Below are 27321 nucleotides of genomic sequence, written 5' to 3'. Positions count from 1 at the left end.
GGTGTTGGAAACGTTCCTCAGAGATTCTGGTTGGTTATTTGAGTTACTGTTGCCTTTCTATCATCTGGAACCAGTCTGCCCATTCTCCTCTGACCTCTCACATCAAGGCATTTTCGTCCACACAACTGACCGCTCTCTGGATATTTCCTCTTTTTCGGACCGTTCTCTGTAAACCCTAGAGATGGTTGTGTGTGAAAATCCCAGCAGATCAGCAGTTTCTGAAATACGCAGACCAGCCCGTCTGGCACCAACAACCACGCCACGTTCAAAGCCCCTTAAATCCCCTTTCTTCCCCGTTCTGATGCTCGGTCTGCACTTCAGCAAGTTGACTTGACCACCTCTACATGCCTAAATACACTGAGTTGTGGCCGTGTGATTGGCTGATTAGATATTTGTGTTAACAAGCATATAAAGTGGCTGGTGAGTGTATATCCGTATTCAGATGATAGCACCAACACCTCAGATCTGAAGTACTTTGGATTACTCAATACAAGATCACTAAACTCAAAAGCAGTCATCGTAAATGAAATAAGTGATCATCAATTCGACGTTTTCTGTCTCACTGAAACACGGGGTACATCGGATGAATATACAGCTTTAAATGAAGTCACCCCTGTAGGCTATAATTATGCACATAGGCCATAGACAAAAAAGAAGGCATTTTCATTATTTTACATTTACAGACCACCAGGGCCCTACTCTGAATTTTTAAAAGAATTCAGTGATTTCGCTGCAAACCTGGCTGATAAAGTAATAACTGTAGGAGATTTGAATAGACGACCCTCTAAAAATGGCATTTACTTCAATCCTAGACTCTTGGTATTACCCAAAATGTAACAGGGCCTACACAACACTGTAGTCACACGTTAGATTTAGTTTTGACACCAGGTCTTAACATAGACGAGCTTAATATCCTACCGCAAACCTCAGCAATCTCCGACCATAATATATGTATGTCCCCTCGCTATTCTACAAAGTGCTCAATAAAACCTTTAACCACCCTACAACTCGCAGAAAACCTTCCAGAACTATCAACCCCAGTCTCCACTCTATCAGACCCAATGGAGCTAGATTTACTAACCCATTATTTAGAAAATACCTTCCAATCTACTTTAGAAAATGTGGCTCCACTTAAAATAAAAAGAATAAGGCAGAAAAGCTCGTCCCGTGGTACAACGATAAAACCCGGACCTTAAAACAAACAGAGTGGAAATGGCGATAAACCAAGCTGGAAGTGTTCTACTCTGCCTGGAAGGACGGCCTTATGGAGTATAGAAATGCTCTCACTGAAGCTCGCTCAGCATATCTGGCCTCGCTGATCGAGAATAATAAACATAATCCTAGAGTTCAGTTTAGTGTGATTTCCCAAATCACACAAAATCAGGCAGGTACTGAACCAGAAATCCCAGCAACTCTCACCAGTGAAGTTTTTATGGACTTCTTTAATAATAAAACTGAAAATATTAGACGACAAATTCAACCCACAGTATTAAATCCAGCTTGGCTGTCATCTGACGTGGCTGACATACAACAAAACGCAGTTGTAGAAAAAAGCCTGGAAACTTTTCACCCACTCCCACAGCTGGAACTAGAGAAGATTATCTCTTCTACACAACCTACATACGCGATGCAATTCCCTCCAAATTACTCAAAGTAGTACTGCCAGTTATTATAAACCCTATTTCAACTATAGTAAACTCGTCCCTTAGTCTGGGCCATGTTCCCAAAGCTTTTAAACTAGCAGTTATTAAACCCCTGATCAAGAAACCAAATCTTGATGTCACCGTTTTGTCTAATTACAGGCCTGTTTCTAACTTATCATTTATATCTAAGATCTTAGAAAAAGCTGTGGCCCAACAACTTAGTTCATATCTACATAAGAACCATATATATGAAAAATTTCAGTCTGGATTCAGGCCACATCACCGCACTGAGACGGCTCTAGTTAAGATAACTAATGATCTTCTTCTTGCCTCTGATCAAGGTTACATATCTCTCTTAGTGCTACTTGACCTCAGCGCTGCTTTTGATACAATAGACCACAATATTCTCCTAGAAAGGTTAGAAAATATGGTTGGAGTCACAGGGACAGCCCTATCATGGTTCAGATCTTACCTATCAGAACGTTATCAGTTCGTTAGGGTAAACAATTTATCTTCCAATTACTCAAAAGTGAGAGTTGGAGTTCCTCAAGGCTCTATTTTAGGACCATTATTATTTACACTATACATGTTACCGTTAGGCACAGTTATAAGTAACCATGGTGTAAACTTTCATCGTTACGCAGACGATACTCAACTGTACATATCAGCCAAGCCTGATGACAAATACAGATTAAAGGAAATAGAGGACTGTGTAAAAGACGTGAAATGTTGGATGTTACAGAACTTCCTCCTTCTAAACAGTAACAAAACAGAGGTTCTCCTTCTGGGTCCAAAATTGGCAAGAAATAAATGATCAGATTTATCTGCTTTTAGTCACAGTGCACCAGTGAGCTGGAATTCACTACAGGAAACACTAAAACTCAGATCACTGGTGTCACTCAGTCATTTTAAACTTTTAATATCAAACCACCTACAGACAGCCTGGTCCTGTTTTACTTAATTATATTTATTCGTAACTTATTTTTGTATTAGTTCTCCTTAGTTTTTTTTTTAATCTCTTTTATTTATTTCCTCTCATTTTAAGTTTTTATGATTTACTTTTTAAATTTGTGATATTGTACTATTACTTTACTAATTTCTTATCTATTTTTGATCTTAATTTCTTACCATTTAAATTCTCAAGTTCTATTTTTTATCTACTTTTATCTCTTATTCACTGTTATTTTAAATTTTCTTTTAATTTAAAATGATTAAATGTAGTTATTATTTTCTTTGTCATGTCAATCCCTGTTTTTGTAAATGCTCGGCTACACTGAAAATCAGGGTTGCCCTCAATGTACTTCCGAGTCGAAATAAAGGTTGATTGATTGATTGATTGATTGATTATCTTAAATCTCGCCGACTTTGCAGCCACACCTGGATCAGCAGCAAAAAATCTTGGCATTATAATTGATTCAGATTTATCATTTGATCAGCACATAGGACAGCTTTTCTACATCTTCGCAACATTGCCAAGATCAGAAATGCCCTGTCCCTGCGTGATGCAGAAACATTAGAACACACTTTTATCACTTCCAGGCTAGACTACTGTAACTCACTACTGTCAGGAAGCACGAACAGGAATCTAATCAAACTTCAACTGGTCCAAAACGCTGCAGCCAGGGTCCTCACTAAAACTAGAAATCGTATTGATTATAAAATTCTTTTATTGACATATAAAGCCCTACATGGGCTCGCTCCTGAGTACCTGCAAGACCTTATTTCCTATTATGAGCCATCATGACCACTCAGATCCCAGAGTGCTGGCTTATTAATAGTTCCCAGAATTCCGGTGGCACGGAGGGATGCCAAACTGTTCCAGAGTGCTCTCATGTCTGTGTGTCTTCTGGTTCTCTCATTTTAGTTAAGCTGTCATAGTCAGATCTGTTGGAGTCGTTAGCCGCACTCTGAAAAAAATGAATGGGAGTCTATGGGAGGAATAAGGGATAAAAAACCTGTGCATAGAGGAGTGTTGGTCAGTAAGGCCGTAGATTAGAGCTTGGGAACCTGGCCTGAGTGAGCAGTTTGGTGCGGTTTGGTGGCTGTCGGGAAAATAAAAGTATATGGGTTGTTTGAGGGCAAAATGATTAGATGTAAATGGGAAGAACAAGAGACGGGAAAAAAAAAAAAAAAAAGGACACACAGAGACGTGTGGGTCAGTATGGCTTTGAGTATGGATTAGAGCTTAGGGACTTGCCCTGATTGAGTACACGCAGTCTGGAGGCTGTCGATCAAAGACATTTTAAGAGTTTGCATGGGACTGAAAATGAATGGGATTCTACAGGGGGGAAAAAAAAAAGGGATGAAGAAAGAAAAGAAAAAAAAAAAAAAAAAAAGACAACAGATGAGTGTGGGTCAGAACAACATTGAAGTCGTGCTTGGGGACCTGCACTGACTGCGTACATGCAGTTTGGTGGCTGTCGATCAAAGAAATAAAAGGAGTGTGTGGGACTGCAAATGAATGGGACTCTATGGAAACAAAAACAAGGGCTAGAAAGGAAAAAAAGAAAAGGTGTGTGCTCAGATCCTGGGGGCCTGCCCTGAGATAGTATATGCAAAACGTTGTATTCTGGTTGAGCAGAAGTAGATTTATTTTACTCCATTCATTTCTATGGGAAAAAACTCAGAATTTAACCAAGATTGTATGAAAGCCATATATCAGATCGAAAGGCTGTATACAAGCACACCATTCTCAAACAGAGCATTTCAGAGTGGGAGCGTTGCTGATATCTCGAAAAGCGCCAGAGGGGTTAGCAAAAACAAAAGATCCAGCAGAAAAATAAGAAATAAAAAAAAAAAAAAAAAGAATAAACCGGATACAACAGTAAATCCGGCCATGCGATTTGATTTGGTTCAAGCTGATTGGTTGAGAAGCGTTCTAACCGTTCTGTTATTTCGCCATAACATCATGTTTTTCCTCACAAACACTGCATCACTACGTTGAGACGTCGTTTTTACTTTGAACGTTTTTACTTCTTAGTTCGCCACAAACCGAACATGGACACTTAAGATTACATACATCGACTTACATAAATCAATTTGGTCCGACTCTGAAGACGAGACGACACTAAATTCCCAAACTGTCTTCATCACTGAGCAGCTTTTCAGTCGGCAGCTGTGACAGAAGAACAGCTGAACAACCTGGAATCAGCCAGAAATGAACCCAACACCATTGGCCAAACTAAACGGGCTGTAAGAAGCTTTACAGACCGGCTGGAACAAAACAACATTAATACTGATCTGGAGAAACTGACCAAACTGAGCTGAACCTGATATTGGGTCAGTTTTACGGCTCAGTCTGATTTGGTCCGACTCTGAAGATCAGACACGTCTGGCGAATGGTGTTGGGTTCATTTCTGGCTGATTCCAGGTTGTTCAGCTGTTCAGCTGTTCTTCTGTCACAGCTGCCGACTGAAAAGCTGCTCAGTGGTGACGACAGTCTGGAAATTTAGTGCAAGGAGCTGGAGAACGAACCGTCAACAACAAGCTGCTTGTTAAGGAACTATACTTTGAACTGCTAACATTAAAAGCATCTCAAAAATGTGTGAACTTTCACATATTAAATGCTACGATGCTACATCTTGTGATCTATTGCTTAAACAACAGTGTTGGGTGCTGCTTTGCAGACGACCACAGTGTTGCAAAGCAATGCACAATCACTAATAAACTCAACTGTTCATAAAACTTTATGACTGGTGCATAACTTCCCTATAACGGCTAACATGTAATTAAAGCCTACAGCAACCAATCAAAATTGTGCAAACTGGGTCAAGCTGTTCAGTTTCCACCTTTAACACCTTGTGGTTTCCGACACTATAAAATACCATCATCTATAAAAATGGACTGAACAATGAAACAATGAAAATCAGGCTACCACTGTTTCTAGATACACAACACAGTCTGAACAGACACCAGCCTATCATGCAGCGCCCACGGAAAGAACCACAAAAGCAAGCAACCCGTTATGTTCAGCCATTCAGCTGTGGGAGTGGGGGTGGGGGTGGGGGTGGTGAGCCCTATACACACGTGGAGAGCTGAAGGAGGGGTCTCCTCTCCCCCTGCCCCACACCCCCCACATGTTGCTCCATGCACCACACTGAGAGAGAGGACAATCACCGCTAATTGGGAGTAGAAAGAGAGCACTTTTTTTTCCCCACTCTTCCTCCACCCCCTCCCTCTCCGCACTAATTACAGCAGCAGGCCGCGAGGCAGCAGTCTGCCAGACCTCTGCCTCGCTCTCCTCTTCCCAGCATCCCTCTGCTCAATTACAGCTCCTCTCAATCCCCCGTTTCCCCTCCCTCCCCCTGACAAACACACACTCATTCCCAGCCCTGCAAAGCACACTACAGCACACATACACAGGCAGGGCAAGTATACATGCAGCGATCTCTGCTTACTATATTTACAGTGCTGTGTAAAAGTCAGAGGCCATTTCCAGTCAAAACAGCCATTAATTACAAGTTATTCATTTTGCAGCATCAAGAGAAAAAAAGAAGAAAACGTATACTTAACAGAAAATTACACAGAAGCCCCAACAACTAAATATAATTACTATTTTTTTGTATTCAGCGTGTCCAGCCTTTGCTTTTATTACAGCTTCCATTCATTCCGAGAGACTTGCTGTCCGTTTTTCAGAGAAATCTTCGGGGATATTTTTTCCACGCGAAAACTTTAAGTGCTGATTATCTGACTGGGACAATGTAGGTGGTCTGCCAGGTCTTGCCCATTTTCTCTGGGTCTTTCGATCATTTTTAAACTCCAGTTTTTCGCCCAGTTATTTTCAGCCCCACCTCAACAACTAAACATAATTAGTCATTCTTTTGTATTCAGTGACTCACTCTTCGCCTCATTCCAGCTTCCACTTTCTTCAGGAGACTCAATTTCAGTTCCTCAAAGAATCTGCAGACACGCCTCCAAAGTTCAGTCTTAGAAGCTGGTTGATTTGCTGATGTAATCAAACCCATTCAGTGACGCTGAGGTCTGGACTCTGGGGTGGTCAGTCCGTTGTTCAGCTTCTTTGTTTGATGTGTCCGTCTCCTTTTCTCAGCGAGGTTCTTCTTGATCAGCTACACATCCTTTCAGACCCACAACGCTGAATGGTCTTCTCACAGTGGAAGGATGGACAGAAACACCTGTGGATGTTTTCAGATCTGAAGCAGCTTGATCTTCTCCTCTCTCTCAGAGATCAAAGCTTTAAGTGCTGTTTATCTGACGGGGGGCAGGTTTGATGGTCTACCAGGTCTTGCATGGTTGTTAGGAGGCCCAGTTTCTCTCTTTTTATTTTGATTTCTGATTTGAAAAGATCACGTGTCCCCACACTGCTCTGAAACCACCACATCTGTGTAATATTAAAACCAAAATTTCTGATTGCGCCACTAGAGCCTGTCATGATGTAAGCGTAGCCATACGTCTAATAACCTCAGAACTAAATTAACTTGGAAATTAAATAAATGAAGGGTGGTCTCTACATCAGGTATGATGCACATACACACACACACACACACACACACACACACACACACACAATAAAGATGTTTATATTTCACTGTCTACACACTCCTTTGTTTGTATGCTTAATTACCCATCTTGGGATCCTCAAAAGAAAATGTTTTGATAAAAAAAAGGTAAAAAAGAAAGAAAAGAAAAGCACAACATGCACAACTATAAGCTCAGCACTCATATGCCCTCTTTCCTGTATGTAAGCCCACCCCCACCCCACCCCCCCACTCTCTTAGCAGCGCAAACACGTTCTCAGTCACGCAGCGAGTCTCCTTCATCCGCGAGAACCCTCACCTTTCCCTGCAATAAAACCCGGCACGCCTGCGCACACAGCGCTGTGACTCAGCTCATTAGGGCCCTGCTTGTACACCCCACCCCCCACTCACTAACCTGGTTTTGGCATTCCCAGTTGTTGAGGCTGATGATCCAGCCGAGTCCTCAGACACGGAGCGCTGGAAGAGTGGAGAAAGCGCCTGCTCGTCTCTGGGGCTCAGTTCCAGAGGCTGGGGGAAGTCTTCCTCGTCTACCTCCAGCTCCACTTCTGTTAGCCAACAGAGGAAAGAAAACACACTTCAGGGCTTCGTTCCCAAAGCGCTCATTGTGTGATTAACACCAGCGGCACGGTTGTTTCCTGGTTTTGCCAACCGATGTGATGCTTTTGAAAATGCAAAACCAGGAAACGTTCTCTCAGTTTTCCTGGATGGGAAACGGCCTCAGTTCAGGCCTCAGTCAAGCCGCACTGGTCTCACATCCACTTTTCAGATACAAAAGAAGGACAAGCGCTGAAAGGAATGTTACTTAGAGCGTTTAATATCATTTAACGTCTGAGCAGATATTACCATCCTGAATTACATCAAGCTAAATATGAATTGCGGAGGTCATGTTATGTTTTCATAGCTTAAATAATTAACTACCAGGTTAGCTGATATTAAAGTCAACCTGAAATCTAAATTTCCCTAATTAACCTTGATGGTATCCTTGTTCATACTAAGATGAAACGAAACAAAATTATTCTAATGTTCTCTAACCCCTTTAACCCCTTGAACCCCTTATTCTCCAGGGTGTATTTTGGTTTGTCCATCTGAATTTCGTAACCAAATCGTAAGGCAAATTATTCAGTAACTGCAAGAAATAAATGTAAATTTTTATTTCATTTTTATTTTATGTAAAAGCCCCTCAAATGAACAGAACTTGTGTTTTATGATCTCCACATTTCACTATGTGCTTATAATTCACTGCTGAGAGCCCAAAATCTCCGACGCTCTTTGTGTTATTCTCTAAAAGTGATGTTTCCAGAGCAGATCACTGAAGAGACGCCGTCTGTTTATAGTTTAGAGCCCAGATTTGGGGAAAAACGGGTCGACTTTCAGTAGAAAAACAAAGTTCAGCTTCTTTTATTATAAGGGTTTAAAATGACGTCACCGTCTATTAGACTGGAGAGAAGAGCTACAGCCTCACACGACACAGTAGCTAATGCTGCTACTGTGAGTATTCAGAGCTCTGTATTCAAAGCAGTGGTCAGAAAGTCTTGACCACGATAACAGGTCAAAAAACAGCAGAAAGACTGGTCACGGCAGCAACATCAATAAATCAACAAATAACTATTTAGCTATGCACTTATCTAACAGTATCACTAGCCTGGAAGTGTGATTCCCAGCAATGCCACAGCTTTGCACGGTCAGAAACCCAAAAGAAATTATTATTATTATTATTATTATTATTATTATTATTATTATTATTATTATTATTATTATTAGTAGTAGTAGTAGTAGTAGTAGTAGTAGTAGTAGAAGAAGCAGCAGCAACAACAACAGCAACATCCATGTAAACACCTCAGTCGAATAGACTTGTCTGATTGAGCATTTGGGAATACAGTTTCTATCGAACTGTATGAGGTGGGTAAATCCATTAAATAGAAGAATAACATCCGTGTAAACGTCTGTATCCAATTACATTCCCTATCAGAAAGTTTAAGTCCGTTCTGCATGGCGGAGCAGAAACTGGTCTGAAGAGGAGATGAAGTTTATGCTCTGATCTTTAAAAGACGGCGATTTAATGTTCAAACAGATAAACTTTGTTGCTTTTTGAAAATATTCACTCATTTTGAATTTGATGCCTGCAACATGTTCCAAAGAAGTTGGGACAGGGGCAACAAAAGACTGGGAAAGTTGAGGAATGCTCAAAAAACACCTGTTTGTGTTGTCAGGTGAACAGGTTAATTGGAAACAGGTGAGTGTCATGATTGGGTATAAAGGGAGCCTCCCTGAAAGGCTCAGTCATTCACAAGCAAAGACGGGCGAGGTTCACCACTTAGTGAACAACTGCGTGAGCAAATAGTCCAACAGTTTAAGAACAACGTTTCTCAACGTGCAACTGCAAGGAATTTAGGGATTTCATCATCTACAGTCCATAATATCATCAAAAGATTCAGAGAATCTGGAGAAATCTCTGCAAGTAAGTGACAAGGCAGAAAACCAACATTGAATGCCGTGACCTTCGACCCCTCAGGCGGCACTGCATTAAAAACCCACATCATTCTGTAATGGATATTCCCACATGGGCTCAGGAACACTTCAGAAAACCACTGTCAGTGAACTCAGTTCGTCGCTCCATCTACAAGTGCAAGTTAAAACTCTGCCATGCAAAGCGAAGCCACATATCAACACCACCCAGAAACGCCGCCGGCTTCTCTGGGCCGAGCTCATCTGAGATGGACTGACGCAGAGTGGAAAAGTGTCCTGTGGTCTGACGAGTCCACATTTCACACTGTTTTTGGAAATCATGGACGTCGTGTCCTCCGGGCCAAAGAGGAAAAGGACTGTCTGGATTGTTTTCAGTGCAAAGTTCAAAAGCCAGCATCTCTGATGGTGTGGGGGTGTGTTAGTGCCCATGGCAGGGGTAACATGCACATCTGTGAAGGCCCCATTAATGCTGAAAGGTACATGCAGGTTTTGGAGCAACATCTGCTGCCATCCAAGCAGCGTCTTTTTCAGGGACGTCCTGCTTATTTCAGCAAGACGATGCCAAGCCACATTCTGCACGTGTTACAACAGCGTGGCTTCGTAGTAAAAGAGTGCGGGTACTAGACTGGCCTGCCTGCAGTCCAGACCATCTCCCACTGAAAATGTGTGGCGCATTATGAAGCGCAAAATACGACAGCGGAGACCCCCGGACTGCTGAGCAGCTGAAGCTGGACATCAAGCAAGAATGGGAAAGAATTCCACCTACAAAGCTTCATCAATCAGTGTCCTCAGTTCCCAAACGCTTATTGAGTGTTAAAAGGAAAGGTGATGTAACACAGTGGAAGTGGGGTTGTAGCAAAGGAAACTCATTTGTGATCCTGAGTTTAAAGAAAGTTTTTATTAAATTTGTAACCAAGTTGCATAAAGTTAATTACTTTCATTTTGATACTTAAGTACATTTGAAGGCAAATACTTTAGTACTTTTACTCAAGTGGAGGTCTAAAGGGAGGAACTTCTACCTTTACTAGTAATAAGTAATATTTTACCTTGGGTATCCACTTTAATTCAAGTACTTTGTTTATGTACTTTGTCCACCACTGCTGTCCTCAGAAAGAAAGAAAGAAAACAAACCATGCACTCAAAAAAAAATCCACATATACGTTTGTCACGCTGCGCACAGAGATTCAGCAAACAGTCCTGGTTCCAGCCAAAAGTTTCAAATGGTAGTTTTAAGCACAAATAAATGGCAATTCCTTAATGGAAGAAAAACCTTGGGGGAGGATGATCTTTGTCACATCAAAGAGAAACTAGATTCGAGATTTCCAAATCAATGAAATTACAGACTGCCCACAGATGGGATGGGTGAATTATTGTGGCCAGTTGTTCGATTATCAATCAAACTGTCCTGCAGAACGAGAAATGCCAGCCTGGTTACCAGGGAAACCTCATGCGAGTGCTATGGATTGGCAGAGAAAGTTGGGATGGGAGGATGGGGGGTTGGGGAGAATGATGCCTGAAGCACACAGCCGGTTTCGGCTTATTCCTCCAAATAAGGCCGGTGCTCCATTTAATGCTACAGACGCGCATGAGCCGTCAGTCAGGAGCAGCAGGAGGGATGATTACGATGGGTGTCAGTGTGTCGATGGTAAACCACCGTGGAGAGACGAGTCTATCTGGTTACGCTGGTGTGCACAGCGAGACAGAGCGCAGCCCTAAAGATAGAGCTCGAACCCACAGATCAACCCGGCAAACCACACTGTGATCCAAATACGGAGAAAACTTGATTGGGTGTTCAAAAGAGCGGAAAGAAAGTGAAGCAGCCATCAGAAACGTCACCTGTCCGGTAAAGGACCGCATCAAAGACACCACCTTTGAAAACAATCCTGTTTTTCAACCCCTTAGAGGACGACACAAATAAAGCCAAGCATCTTCCATTGTAAAACGTGACAGGCAGCATGTTCCCCCATGCCCCAGGCAGATAAATAACCCATGTACCTTCTGTTTTTCTATCACAAGAAGCTTCCACAATGGGCGACGTGACCTTTGGATCAACCTCTGAAGGGACGAAAAAGAGTGGCAGACTTGCTCACACAGCAGTTGTTTAACAGCGTGTTTAAAAAGGCACAACGTCCTTTTATTTTGTTTCCCCCTCTCGTCGTTTTAAAGAGCATCTACGTCAGGAACACAACACAAAGCCACAGGTATGCGACACTGTGCCCCATCCACCACAATAAGAGGCATGACGCAGCCATCATGCATTGACCTGAACTGGTCAGAGGACAGAAACGCACTGCAACCTCAGTAAAATGTCCATTCAATAGCGGCTCATTTATGGTACGTATGGCCAAAACATGACTTAATTACCTACAAGTGAAGGCAAAGAATGAAAAAGACTTGACAGCTGTTTCTGAAGCTGGAATAACCTGCAGTGCTGAAAGACTCGAGCTTAAATGACATGGTAACAGCCCAGTTTCAAAGCCTGATGTTTCCCCCCTCAGTCGGCTGATTCACCTCTGTAGAAAAGGTGACCTTTCTGGTGCACAACATAAAATATTATATATTTATTCTGCGTTATGTAAACAGGTTCAAACAGAATACACGTCATTAGCGAATTTTCACAGCAGTTGGACCAACATTTTTGCATATTTAACGCAAAAGGCTACTTTCGTATCAACGTAATTCCTTTTCATCATAACCGCGTTTCAATTACTGTATAAATTACAGAATTCACACATTGCCATCTCCTGCTCTTTACCCATAATACAGCACCATTTTGTAGAAAATAACTCAATGACTGTGTTTACATGCAAGTTTTTACCAATCTGAATAAATACATTCGGATTATGGATTAAGACTGAGGTGTTTATACTCTCACTCTACTCAACAACCTAGAGTAGACGTCACCGTGACAGCGAACATCACAAGTCCTGTCAGAGTGAGATGAGCAGCAGTGAGCAGTGCTAGGGTCTTTAATCTCTTTAAAAAAAACGTCCTTCACACGTCCTTATTAAAGAAGACCGAGACACGAGGTGGTCGTCCGTCCCACCGCCGTCTTTTAAAGCTCAGAGCATGAACTTCGTCTCCTCTGCAGACCAGTTTCTGCTCGGCCGTGTTGAACGGTATAAACTCTCACTGTGACGCGACGCACATGCAGAACTGACTTCAACTTTCCGATAGGGAACGTAATCGGATACAGACGTCAACGGTTTTTATTCTTCTATTTAATGGATTATTTACAGGCCTACCCGCCTCGTTCCATCAGATAGTAATCTGAATGGCTTCAGGTGTATATATGGATGGATTCTATTCAGATTGAGCTATTAGTTGGATGATTAACGGATTATTAGGCTGCATGTAAGCGTGGCTAGTGAGAGCTAGCCAGACTGAAACACACCTCCACATGGTAGAGTTAGTTTAAACATACTGTTACAACTGATTAAGTTAAGTGATGCTTTTTAATCCCACAAACGGGGAAATTCCACCTCCACATTTAACCCATCCATGAAGTGAAACACCACACACACACTAGGGGGCAGTGAGCACACTTGCCCGGAGCGGTGGGCAGCTCTATCCACGGTGCCCGGGGAGCAACTGGAGGTTGTGTGTCTTGCTCAAAGACCTCAGTGACTGCTATGCCCATATATGCTGGGCTATCTCCTAAGCTGCTAATGTGCCACAGTATGTTAGATAATCTCAGTACTGTGAACTGCTTATGCTCTGTTTTGTATTTATTAATTGTACTGTATTGTCTGCACTGTGTATATTGTGTTGTCGCCCACTTGCGTTCCTGTGTTGGTCCTGGTGTGTTTCGTTTCACTGTGTACTCGTATGTAGCCGCAATGACCAAGCCTGACTCCCTCGACTAAAACGGTGAGCGTCACAAACTTGACGCCAGTTTTTCACAGAATTTCTTGTCTTTTTGTCCTGAGGGCACTGACACTAGACCACAAGGCAAAGAGAGAGTGTAACACACAATGAGTTTGGAATACAGATAAAAAATAAATAAATAAATAAATAAAACGCAAAAGCTCCTCAGATCACATGATATAGATAAAGCTAAACCTACTGGACCAGACCTGTTTATGAGTAGCGAAAGAGCAAACTGGGGATTCATACGGGGCTGAGAAACGCTGATACAGTGAGAAACTGAGAAATATTTCACTACAAACTGGCAGCTGAGCTGAAATTGTGAACATTAGGGCAAAAAAATCGGATTCGTGCCACTTCAACCTGGTAATGTGAACGTAGCCTAAATTGTCAGCATGGCTTTGTGCCACTGTGGAAATGTACTGCTCTGTAAGGTGTTTAGTGTTGCGTTACATGTCATTATATTCGGTATTGTGTCTGTACTGTAACTGCATTTAGAACATTCTTCTGTCCTTGTTTATCCCTACATGGTCACGTCTGTCACACCAGTCACTTGTCTAGGCTGAGCCTAATCTTGGCATCAGTCCTGCTATAAAAACTGCATCAGCCCAGTGTCTTTTGGGCTGGCTGGGTGTCTGGTACCTGCGCAAACTAATAAACTTCACTTCTCCAGACATACGGCTGGTCCCCTGGTTAAGTTAGGGCTTGGATTCGTCACCACACTTGAGGAAAACGTTCTCCAGAGTATAACAGGGTTTTCACATTACTGGCCATATTCAAAGTTGTGTGCATAGAAATACAGCCAGACCTGCATCGTGGTGCTCCTGGGCAGTCCTTATGAAACCTACCTGGAGATTTTATCTGCTTTTTATTTCGTTCTTTCTTTAGCTATGGAAGCGAAGGAGGGGCCACTGCCCTTTTGTCATTATAACTCTCAGTCAGGCTTTCAGAATACTTTCATAAATCAACCCTGCTTCCTCACGCTCCACTACCTGACTCAGGAAAAAGACCAAATGAGTTGTTTTGAATCAATGACCCAAACGTGATTTGCGGTCACTCATTAAAAGGACTACCGGGATTTTCTGTCCTGCCCCCCCTCAGCAACATCATCTCAGCACAAGGGGGGGAGGGCGGGGGGGACCCATGTAGTCTGTAGGATCACTGAAGCATACACTACATTTTCATTTCTGTGCCACTCCACACTGAGTGGACACAAAACTACGTCCCTGCGGACGAGGCCGAGCGGTTCTTTAATAAAGAACAGCACGAGAGATTGAGGCCAAAAGAAAGAATAAGGAAGAGCACAAGGGCCACAAGGCACAAACATCATCCAGCCCCGCCACAAAACAAACTCGGCCCAAAATGACATCCCCTACCCACTTTTCTCCCGTTTAGGGAAGGAAAATCCTTTCTTTGACCGCTCTCCCTTGGAAAATCCCACGGGTCGAAGCGGACAGAGTCCAGAGTGTAATTAATAGCCAGGAAATTAATCTCCTCAAGCAGCTTTTGTGAGCCTGAAGGGAAGGGGGGGAAAAGGTCACACGTCACAGAACTGATTGCATCACTCGCGGTGGGGAGGAAGAGGGTCAAAGTTAAGAGTCACTCTGTTGAGTTAGGAGACCGAGTTCAGTAAGGGGGGGGTGGGGGGGGGGGGGGGGGGATACGGTGATAAGAGTGGCATCACGTAACCAGTGTAGAGTTCAAATACACCAAGGGGAGCATATCATGTGATAGGCAGGCAGTTTTGCTGGTGAGGACATCAACAAGATCCGCCAGACACACGCAGACCTTTTAAAATCCTGTCAGGACCACCATACGTATTATCTAAGGGAAGATACCCCTATGTAATTCGCCCCGTATGCTTCTATTTGAATAATCTACATGCTGCTGGCCATATATAACGTCCCGTAAGCATCATCCATTCACAGGTACCCATATGACACCTATATGCACTGTCCCATATGTACTGTCTATATCACTGTTAGCCATATGTAATGTCCTAGATGTATCATCTATGTGCAAGTAGGCATATATAGTATGTCCCATATGTATTATCCATATACAAATACCTATATGTATATTTCCCCATATGCAACTACATGCTGGTAGCTATATGCAATGTCCCCTAAGTATTACCTATACACAGGTACCCATATGCAATATGTCCCATATGATACCTATATGTAATATGTCCCATATGTATTATCTATATGCTGCTTGCTATATGTAATGTCCCACATGACCTCTATATATGTAATATGTCCATTTCTATCGTCTATATGCTAGAACCCGTATCTAATAAGTCACATATGTTTTACCTAAATGCAAACACCCACATAATGTGTCTGATTTGTATTATTGATTTGCAAGTGCCCATATATATTATCTATATGCTGGTACCTATATGTAATATGTCTTATAAGTTAACTATACATTAAAACAAAAGTGCGCTTCTTTTTTTTTTTTTTTTTTTTTTAAATAAAAACAACCTATTTTCCTACTTTGACCCTTCAAACCATCTGCAGTTCCAGCTTGCTTGAGCTCTGTATGTTGACACTGCTTTTAAAAGGCAGGTGCCACCGACTGCTCGGTTGATAAAACCAAGTTATTTCCAGATACTGCCGTGCCAAGAACTTATCACCGAAGTACACGCAGTCTGAAGGGTCATTTACACGCAAAATATCAGCAACATCTGTAAAGTTAGCACAGGAGGACGGCTTTAGCACACAACACCAGACAACGCTCGCCAAAGAGCTATGAATAAACCAACAAGCAGCGAACTAACAAAAGCAACAGCAAAGCGTGAAGATTCAGTTCCCCTCAAAACAGAACATCACAGAGGAGCTGGACATACAGACACTGCTGCTCTCACTAGACGCCTAAACTGGATATTGCCTTCACTTTTTCTTGTCCAGTAAGTTCATGTGAACAATAAAAATGATCACTGAAGTTAATAAACACATTCTGATGAAACTTTGCCCACTTTTAAATTTCAGAAAATAAGGAAACACAATTAGCTGATGAACTGCTTTACGCACCGGACAGGCCTTGTGACCATCTCCCCTATGTGTACTATAAAAATTGCTGCTGTTGGACCAAAACCTCCTTTCTCCATTTTTGTCATTTTCCAGTTTTTGACCGTTTGAAAACCCCTGTTGCCCTTTACATTATGAACTGACCAAAACAGACAGCCCAAAATGACTTGTTAAAAGTCCTTGGTTCCATTGATTTACGTGTAAATCAGAATCAGAATCAGAATCAGAAGAAGTTTTATTGCCATTGTCAATGAACAGGATTCACAGACTAGGAATTTGCTTCGGCATGAAGGTGCAGTCAGGTAAGTCAGGTTATCGTTGTGGAGACGCAAGGTTTTGGTCGGCTAACAACGGCATAGTTATATCTTCATGACATGAGAACTGTCCAAGCCTAATCCTAAACCTTACTCCAATCTCAACAACAGCAACTATAAAGAAATGGATCTGCTTTTTCGGTTTGGCTTTGGAAAAAAAGCACTTGAAGTCAGAAGCATTGAGCTGGTCCTCACTGGGTAAACTGCACCTGTTTTCCACTGGTCAGAACATTTTTCAACTGAGAATAGATAAAAAACAAACGAACAGAAGAGAGAGTGAACTTGCGGCCTACAGGCTACAGAGTGTTGGACTGGTGGGGGGAAGGAGGGGTGGTGCCAGAGTCCTACAAAGCCCAAGGCCTTGGGCGGGTGGGGGGTTGGGGGGGTGGGGTTAATGATGCTTGGAGGATGACAATCTGCTCTCGCATGGCACAGTAGCTGGAGACCGTCTGGTTCTGGCTAGCCAAACAATATGGGCATGAGCTGCTGTAATGTGGAACAATGACCAAGAAAACCAGGCTCGAAAAAAAAAAGAAAGAAGGGAAATTAATTCTGTCCGTTTTTGTTTTTTTTTGTGAGAGACGCCACTTGCCCTGGATGGTCGGCTGTGATTTTGGGGTTAAAATAATGACGGAGTCAGAAGTGAAACCAGCTCTGACACTTGTTTGCTGAGCAGGCGCTATAAAGGGCAGTGTAGGGGGTGCCAAAGACATCGGCCATTCATTTCTGGGCTTCTTCAGCAGAAAGTAAGCTCATGAAATGGGGGGGAAACACCAGGGACAGACACAGTGGCATGATGATTTTAATATATGAATATTCAGATTGACGTCTGTATTTCATTTACTTAATCTGGCATTTCCTTTTATTAAAGGGATGAAAGCACCGCTTGGGCTCCAAACCATATTGCTCACTCCTCAGTCCATGTATGGAAAATAAGCTGTAAAAATAATTGTTTCACACTCATTTTCTGTGGCGTCACAAAACCCACTGCTAGATTGGGCAGCCAATCATAGCACACCTCATTTACATATACAAGTCTTAAAGCCAGACTTAATTTCTAAGGGACAAAGAGATGGAAAATGTCCATATAGTAATGAATTATGATCTTTCTGGTAGACAAAAGCAAAAACGAATATTATAAGTGGGCTTCAGGGAAAAAAAAGATAACATGGGAGTTTGTGGTTTACAAGAAAATGAAGGGAAAAAAAACGCCAGGGCCCACGCAGACGACGTTACGTCTCACGTAGGGGTCTAATAAGATATTTGCAGGCTTGATTCGATTTCCAACTCCGAGGTCAAGATTCATGTCGATTCGATTTTCAATATTAGTGTTAAAAATGACTATAGATGCAATTCAAACCACACAGACAAATAAAAGCTCTCTACTTTAACTGTCTGCACTTGCTGTGTCACCATCTAACAAAATAAATCCAAAAAACACAACCCCTACAATTTATAAGCGACTTCTGAAAAGAAAAGAAAAGAAAGAAAAAAGCGCCCAGTCGTTTAAGAGTGGGTGTCTCCGTAATACAAGCCCCACTCCCTCCAGCCTCGTTTACCTTTACAGACACACGCGGGCGGCTAGCTATCATCATCATCAAACTCACAAACTGCAATAAAAATGCTTCACATGATGTCGCTTCTTGCAAAAAAACTGCTGTTGCGTAACGTCTGGTGAGGGAAACCTCACGCCTCACGACCGATACTGAGCTTCTGTGCAAATGCATCATTTTTCTCTTTTCTAACCACTTTTCTGCTCAAGGTTCGTCAACATTCATAAAAGATGACCGACGATTTGCTTCAAGTCTAAATCACCAAACTGAAGGGTTAAAACTTTGTATGCTAAACGTCCTCTGGACAGAAACAGTGTAATACCAGCAGCACACGGTCTGTCGGCTTTCCTCCCCTTTCCAATACTGCACGAAAATCCTTACACCCCTAATACACATTAAGCAAAACAGCTACGTCTAATCACAGCTACACAGGGACATGTTTTTTGGATAAATTTAACCTATAAACTGTATGTATGTGTGTGTATATATATATATATATATATATATATATATATATATATATATATATATATATATATATATATATATATATATATATATATATATATATATATATATATATATATATATATATATATATATATACATACACACACACACACACACACACACACACACACACACACACGGCGTATGTGAACAGTCACCATTCTGCAGGTAACTGGTGGTGTGTTAAATTCGACACATCCAACCACAGAATCAAAACAAACTCAACTAAGCCATTGGGCAGAGACGACCCCTCATTCTAGCTGCGTGCTCTACACTGTTCATCCTTACAAACTCATTTATTCATAACTAGCTGTGAGACATATGGGGTATATGGGCAGTCGTGGGCTGGAGGTTGGGGAACTGGCCCTGTGACCCGGAAGGTCGCCGGTTCGATCCCCAGAGCCGACAGCCCATGACTGAGGTGTCCTTGAGCAAGACACCTAACCCCCAACTGCTCCCCGGGCGCCGTGGATAGGGCTGCCCACCGCTCCGGGCAAGTGTGCTCACTGCCCCCTAGTGTGTGTGTTCACTAGTGTGTATGTGGTGTTTCACTTCACGGATGGGTTAAATGAGGAGGTGGAATTTCCCCGGTTGTGGGATTAAAAGGTTCTTAATATATATTTAATCCAAGCTTAAATGATGAAACAGCTCATAACCCTGTGGTAAATAAATACCACAAAATGATAAATAAATTTCCACAGTGAGCCTTTGGGGGACTCACAGTTAGAGCTGCTAGAAATGAAATGAAACTCTCTCTCTCACCCATCTCTGGCGTGATGTCTGTCTCTGGTGGCTGTGTGGGGTCCATCCCATCCATGCTGTCCTCATCGTCGGCTTGGGCTCTGCCTCGGCTACGAGACCTGGATGAGGGAGAGGCAGTTACAGGTTAACGCCTTTGCACCCAACAGATCGAGGAGACACTCCTTCTGCTCTACGCCAACCTTAAAAAGCAGGTATCAGGAGGCTGCAGACGGGATGGTCTACCTTCCAAAACATCCAATGTTTTTGTGCTGTTTTCGTACCTTTTCCTTACTTTTCTTTACACACATATTGCTAGGTTAGTGACTTTTCTTTGTCTAAAGACATAGAACCTGTTTTCATGCGTGCGGGCAGGCCTGCCTCTTTGTAATAAGTGAGATAAATTTATTTATAGTTGACAGTTCTGCTGAACCTGTATGCTCTTCTGTTTATACTGTACAACCACCCTCATTATCATAACTGTCCTGTGTTGTGTGACGGCTACTGGCTGCTACATGTCCGGGATCAATAAAGTATCTGTCTGCCCGTCTGCCTGCCCGAGCATCTGCCCACCCACCCGAGTGTCTGCCCCGCTTACCCGAGTATCTGCCCGCCTGCCGCTCCGAGTATCTGCCCGCCTGCCGTCCCCAGCATCTGCCCGCCTGCCGCCCCCAGCATCTGCCCGCCTGCCGCCCCCAGCATCTGCCCGCCTGCCGTCCCCAGCATCTGCCCGCCTGCCGTCCCCAGCATCTGCCCGCCTGCCGCCCCCAGCATCTGCCCGCCTGCCGCCCCCAGCATCTGCCCGCCTGCCGCCCCCAGCATCTGCCCGCCTGCCGCCCCCAGCATCTGCCCGCCTGCCGCCCCCAGCATCTGCCCGCCTGCCGTCCCCAGCATCTGCCCGCCTGCCGCCCCCAGCATCTGCCCGCCTGCCGCCCCCAGCATCTGCCCGCCTGCCGTCCCCAGTATCTGCCCGCCTGCCTGCCTGAGTATCTATCTCTCCATCTAGACAGGTGCACCCAGGTGTCCCACAGAAGCACTTCATTTTTTTAGAGTGAGCTTCACAGGTGAAAAATCACAAGACTATTTTCTGACTCTAGCAGGAAACTCCTTAAACGAAGTGGCTGAAACACAAGCTCACCAGCACCGTCGCTTGTGAGGACTTCTCCACACATCCATCAGTCAACCATCGGTTTGATGAGTTAAATGATCACTGTTTAACTACCGTTCTGTTAAAAAATATTCAGTGACAATTCATAAAGTAACCCAAAGGACCAGGTGTTGTGTCCAAATACGTTCTGGGGTTTGGCAAGAACGAAACTGGCTTCCTCTCATAGAGTGAGAAAAACAACAAACCTACAAGACCACTTAGACAGTTAGTAGAGCGTTTTAGACTGAACACAAAATAAGCCTGGCGTCAGCATAAGAGTGACTTCTGCTGAGACGCAGCCACATTCAGAGCCAAAAGGCACACATGCAGGCAGAGCTACAGACCACACGCTGCATGTCTTTACCACAGAGCGAGTGGGGGTGGTTACTGATGAGCAACCATTTCTTTAGAAAAAGTTTTCCTGACCCTACACTCTTGAAAAAGGGTTCTTTAGAGCAGTGCCATAAAATAACCACCTCTGGCTCTCTAAAGACCCTTTCAATGGACTGTAATGTTAGCTAGCAGGGGTCAAACAGCTGAAGATCAAGTGATTTTTATTTTTGCTTAGTCCATAAATCAGATCTTCCCAAAAAAAATCAACAATATGTTACAATCATCTTGGCTCCTTGAGCCGGGCAGTGCCATCAGTGCTGATATACTCATACTGACTTGCAGCACCTTCATTAACAGTTTCTCTCTGCTGGACATTTAAACTTACTACAAATTTACAATAAATGTGTGATATATACGCTTCATGGGAAGTATTTCACAACCCTCTGCCAAAAAGTGCAAAGTTTTTCTATCATATACAAAATAAATAATAATTCTACGCTATTATGCTTCAAGTCTATTTTTTGCTGCTTGACATTTTGAGGTATATTTGTATTGATAAACATTTTAGACATTTTTTTTGTTATCTACACCATATTTTGAAGTTGCTCACTGCAAAAGAAAGAAAATGTATCAAAAAACAAAGACGAACTTCAAAACAGATGCTTATAGAACGTACAGTAAGCTTGGACAATAATAATGATCATTGATGACTGATAATCATTGCTAAAATAATCAGAATGATCACAAATGATAACCATGTGATCAAATTCATTTGAGGTGAACATGACGAAGCCATCATAACCAACAATTAAGTTATTTTAATTATCAAATAATTACCAACTGAGCTTCCAAACCGCTCTTCATCATGTTCTTCATAACGTTCATATTCCATAAGCTCCATTCAGAAGCTGGGCGTCGTGTGAGGCTGTAGCTCTTCTCTCCAGTCTAATAGACGGTGATGTCATTTTAAACCCTTATAATAAAAGAAGCTGAACTCTGTTTTTCTACTGAAAGTCGACCCGTTTTTCCCCAAATCTGGGCTCTAAACTATAAACAGACGGCGTCTCTTCAGTGATCTGATCTGGAAACATCACTTTTAGAGAACAACACAAAGAGCGTCGGAGATTTTTAGCTTCTAGCAGTGAACTGTAAGCGTGTAGTGACATGTGGAGATCATAAAACACACGTTCTGTTAATTTGAGGAGCTTTTACAATAAACGAATAAAATACAAATTTACATTTATTTCATGCAGTTTACTGAACTAAAATATCCCCTGGAGAAGGTTCATCGTTAATTAAGCTATTCTGCACAGACAGCATGTCACACTTCAAACCCAGAGGTTCTTCACCTTTGGCTGGAAACCAAAATATTGCTGGACTGGTGCTTCGTCCATCCATTCTACTCCATACTGGACAGCAGACCTCATGTATTTTGGTTTCATTTGCATACTGCCCAGCTTTCTTTTCTAGACTGAAAAAACCTTATTTTTCTGAACAGCGTTCAAACTACGTATATGTTCAGGTGATTAGTTGATGTTCGGTGTGTTTGGTCCGTAATTAAGTGCAATTTTTCCTACTTTAGAAAATGTTTGTACAAATATTAAAATAGCCGTACAGGTAAATTAATTATCGGCACAAGGCCGACAGATAAATGTCGGTAACGTTAAACGTTTACAAAAAGCCATCAAAACTCAAATCGCCACACATACCACTGACATCCACTCAGTTCGCTGGATAGTAGAGATAATATCAATACACAATAATATCAAACCGGTATTGAATAGGTGGTATGATCTGACCAATATTTGATTTTGTAGAAAATCAGAAAAGCAGACAAAGTTTCAGTGCAGGGACATTTTGTGTTCATCCAGGTACAAACAACTGTTCCCTGAAAAGGCACAGCAGTGGTTTCAAGGTCTGACTGTGAACCTTAAGTTTTTTCAGGTGAAAAGTTTGTATTTGTACCTTTCGATAACCGAATGTTTTAAAAGTAACAGTAAAATAAAAGCCTGGAGACGAGACCGGGGGGTGGGGGGGGGGGCTGGGGGGCTGGGGGGTGGAGTCAGCACAGCTCAGAAAATATAATTAGAGGATCAATTACAGAAAAATCCATTTTTGTGTCCCTAGCGTTTACAGATGTATTACACTTGTTAGTGTAAAACATGTTAGGGTTACACTTTTTTCCCCCTTTTCAAATAAAACAAATGCTATTTTAACATTTACGTCTTCGTGATCCATCAATTTAGCAACAGTGCTCATCCTCACCGTCATGTGTAAAGAGTGAGGCCACATTTTGAAGAATAACGCATTTTTCTGCCATTTTAACCACAATAATCTATACATGCCTATAAAACACACACATTAAATTAAAATCAATACTATATCAATACTATAAAACATAATAAAAGTTGGGGTCCCCAAGAGTCGTGTCACTGGTGTTACACTGGTGTTATGTTCTCATTAAGCTCCTGATTTCACATGAAGCTGAAAAAACTCAATATAATTGGATGTTCCATGACTGACTCTGTGGTTTGATCCGCCTTCATTAACAGTCTCTCTCTGTTGCACATTAAACTTTCTTACTACACATTTATAGTGAAATGTGTGATCTACACACTTCATGTGAACTATTTCATAACCCTCTGCCAAAGAAAGTGCCAAGTTTTGCTGCCATACTCAATTTTAAAAATCTACGCTGTTATGCTTCGAGTCTATTTTTTGCTGCTGGACATTTTTAGGTATGCTGGTACTGATAAACATTCTGGCATTAAAGTTTTAAATGTCTTCGCTCGATGTTTGTTATATATTAAATGTCGCTCACCGCAAAAGAAAAAATGTGCCAAAAAACAAACAAACTTTGAAACGGAAGTTCTGAAAGGACACATCTGTGGGCATAGCATGAAGTCACTTGTGTGACCTACTTTATTCTTAGGTAATTCTGAAAAAACAGAATATAAATGGATTAAATGACATATTTTAGGGGAAATTCCATGATTGACAGTATGGGGTTTGATGCTCTGTAGCAGCCACTTTGTAAAACGCATGTTTAATCAGAAATGTCACTGTTGTTCCCTTTCAACACCAATGAGGACCAACGCCGGTGACTCCTATGGACACAGACAGATAAGTGGACGTTTGTGTAGAATCAGAATTACGGTCCAGTTATGTTTCCTAACTAAAGGTACTGAGAATGCACCCTTGAGGAGACCACCCAGTGACGGTTTACTGCCTTTATGTCTGTGAGCTGGTGACGCTGGGCTACTGTTCTAATCCCGAACATTACATTATAACTTGAACCTCAACTGAACACTAAACCCTAAACTGAACTCGTCATAATCACAGCCTTAATGCTGACATCAACTTTTCACCAGACGGCTTGTTAACGACTGGAGCGGTCAGAGATCAGGAGTAGTGGACCATCAACGATAAACCACACTTCTAAAAGTGTTGGTCCAGGTAATTCAGGGCCGTTTTGACCGTGAGACTCTGCATTGCTGTTGGCCCTGATGAGCGTCTCGGGGCCGGAGAGCTGCTCTCTGCTTTCCCTCTGTAGCTGTGAGAGTGTGTGGCGCTATGATTCCCCTCCCCCTCCCCCCTCCCCCCTCCCCCCCGCATAAAGCGAGGCTGTCAGCGCGGGTGTCGCAGCCAGCCGATTAGCCAATGGAGGCCCTCGGTCTGCAGCGAGCACTCAGCTGCTCGTCACCATGGCTACCAAACCCAGTTCCTTACAACACACGCCAGGCCTGCCAGCACAGCAAAAGCACATTTGAACAGGAAAAGAAGCAAAGCAACACAAGAGAAGCCAAAAACCAGCACTGAACACGCAGCGACTGGAGGACTAAAGCTCAGAGCACCGAGGACTAAACGCCAAACAGCGCTCAGAGCACCGAGGACTAAACGCCAAACAGCACTCAGAGCACCGAGGACTAAACGCCAAACAGCGCTCGGAGCACCGAGGACTAAACGCCAAACAGCGCTCGGAGCACCGAAGACTAAACGCCAAACAGCGCTCAGACCACCGAAGACTAAACGCCAAACAGCGCTCAGACCACCGAAGACTAAACGCCAAACAGCGCTCAGAGCACCGAGGACTAAACGCCAAACAGCGCTCAGAGCACCGAGGACTAAACGCCAAACAGCGCTCAGAGCACCGAGGACTAAACGCCAAACAGCGCTCAGAGCACCGAGGACTAAACGCCAAACAGCGCTCGGAGCACCGAAGACTAAACGCCAAACAGCGCTCGGAGCACCGAGGACTAAACGCCAAACAGCGCTCTGAGCACCGAGGACTAAACGCCAAACAGCGCTCGGAGCACCGAGGACTAAACGCCAAACAGCGCTCGGAGCACCGAGGACTAAACGCCAAACAGCGCTCGGAGCACCGAGGACTAAACGCCAAACAGCGCTCGGAGCACCGAGGACTAAACGCCAAACAGCGCTCGGAGCACCGAAGACTAAACGCCAAACAGCGTTCAGACCACCGAGGACTAAACGCCAAACAGCGCTCAGAGCACCGAAGACTAAACGCCAAACAGCGCTCGGAGCACCGAGGACTAAACGCCAAACAGCGCTCGGAGCACCGAAGACTAAACGCCAAACAGCGCTCGGAGCACCGAAGACTAAACGCCAAACAGCGCTCAGAGCACCGAAGACTAAACGCCAAACAGCGCTCAGAGCACCGAGGACTAAACGCCAAACAGCGCTCAGAGCACCGAGGACTAAACGCCAAACAGCGCTCGGAGCACCGAGGACTAAACGCCAAACAGCGCTCGGAGCACCGAAGACTAAACGCCAAACAGCGCTCGGAGCACCGAAGACTAAACGCCAAACAGCGCTCAGAGCACCGAAGACTAAACGCCAAACAGCGATCGGAGCACCGAAGACTAAACGCCAAACAGCGCTCAGAGCACCGAGGACTAAACGCCAAACAGCGCTCAGAGCACCGAAGACTAAACGCCAAACAGCGCTCGGAGCACCGAGGACTAAACGCCAAACAGCGCTCGGAGCACCGAAGACTAAACGCCAAACAGCGCTCAGAGCACCGAAGACTAAACGCCAAACAGCGCTCAGAGCACCGAAGACTAAACGCCAAACAGCGCTCGGAGCACCGAAGACTAAACGCCAAACAGCGCTCGGAGCACCGAAGACTAAACGCCAAACAGCGCTCGGAGCACCGAGGACTAAACGCCAAACAGCGCTCGGAGCACCGAGGACTAAACGCCAAACAGCGCTCGGACCACCGAGGACTAAACGCCAAACAGCGCTCGGACCACCGAGGACTAAACGCCAAACAGCGCTCGGAGCACCGAAGACTAAACGCCAAACAGCGCTCGGAGCACCGAGGACTAAACGCCAAACAGCGCTCGGAGCACCGAAGACTAAACGCCAAACAGCGCTCGGAGCACCGAAGACTAAACGCCAAACAGCGCTCGGAGCACCGAAGACTAAACGCCAAACAGCGCTCGGAGCACCGAAGACTAAACGCCAAACAGCGCTCGGACCACCGAGGACTAAACGCCAAACAGCGCTCGGACCACCGAGGACTAAACGCCAAACAGCGCTCGGACCACCGAGGACTAAACGCCAAACAGCGCTCAGACCACCGAAGACTAAACGCCAAACAGCGCTCAGAGCACCGAGGACTAAACGCCAAACAGCGCTCAGAGCACCGAAGACTAAACGCCAAACAGCGCTCAGAGCACCGAGGACTAAACGCCAAACAGCGCTCAGAGCACCGAGGACTAAACGCCAAACAGCGCTCGGAGCACCGAGGACTAAACGCCAAACAGCGCTCGGAGCACCGAGGACTAAACGCCAAACAGCGCTCGGAGCACCGAGGACTAAACGCCAAACAGCGCTCAGAGCACCGAAGACTAAACGCCAAACAGCGCTCAGAGCACCGAAGACTAAACGCCAAACAGCGTTCAGACCACCGAGGACTAAACGCCAAACAGCGCTCAGAGCACCGAAGACTAAACGCCAAACAGCGCTCGGAGCACCGAAGACTAAACGCCAAACAGCGCTCAGAGCACCGAGGACTAAACGCCAAACAGCGCTCGGACCACCGAAGACTAAACGCCAAACAGCGCTCAGAGCACCGAGGACTAAACGCCAAACAGCGCTCGGAGCACCGAAGACTAAACGCCAAACAGCGCTCGGACCACCGAAGACTAAACGCCAAACAACGCTCGGACCACCGAGGACTAAACGCCAAACAGCG

The 27321-nt window shown here is 43.9% G+C and overlaps 1 protein-coding gene across 1 annotated transcript in view; it reads right to left on the bottom strand.

Moving 5' to 3' along the window:
• The window catches only part of kmt2ca (lysine (K)-specific methyltransferase 2Ca), a 254614-nt gene that overhangs the window by 175391 nt on the left and 51902 nt on the right, over positions 1 to 27321 (bottom strand). Inside the window, 2 exon segments of the mRNA XM_037537221.1 lie at positions 7533 to 7683; positions 19646 to 19743. Coding sequence (XP_037393118.1) covers positions 7533 to 7683; positions 19646 to 19743 — 249 coding nt within the window.

This window comes from Pygocentrus nattereri, chromosome 3, assembly GCF_015220715.1.
Source record: "Pygocentrus nattereri isolate fPygNat1 chromosome 3, fPygNat1.pri, whole genome shotgun sequence".
Lineage (NCBI taxonomy): Eukaryota > Metazoa > Chordata > Actinopteri > Characiformes > Serrasalmidae > Pygocentrus > Pygocentrus nattereri.
Note: the sequence above shows the minus strand (reverse complement) of the source record. Positions and strands in the feature narration are given on the sequence as shown.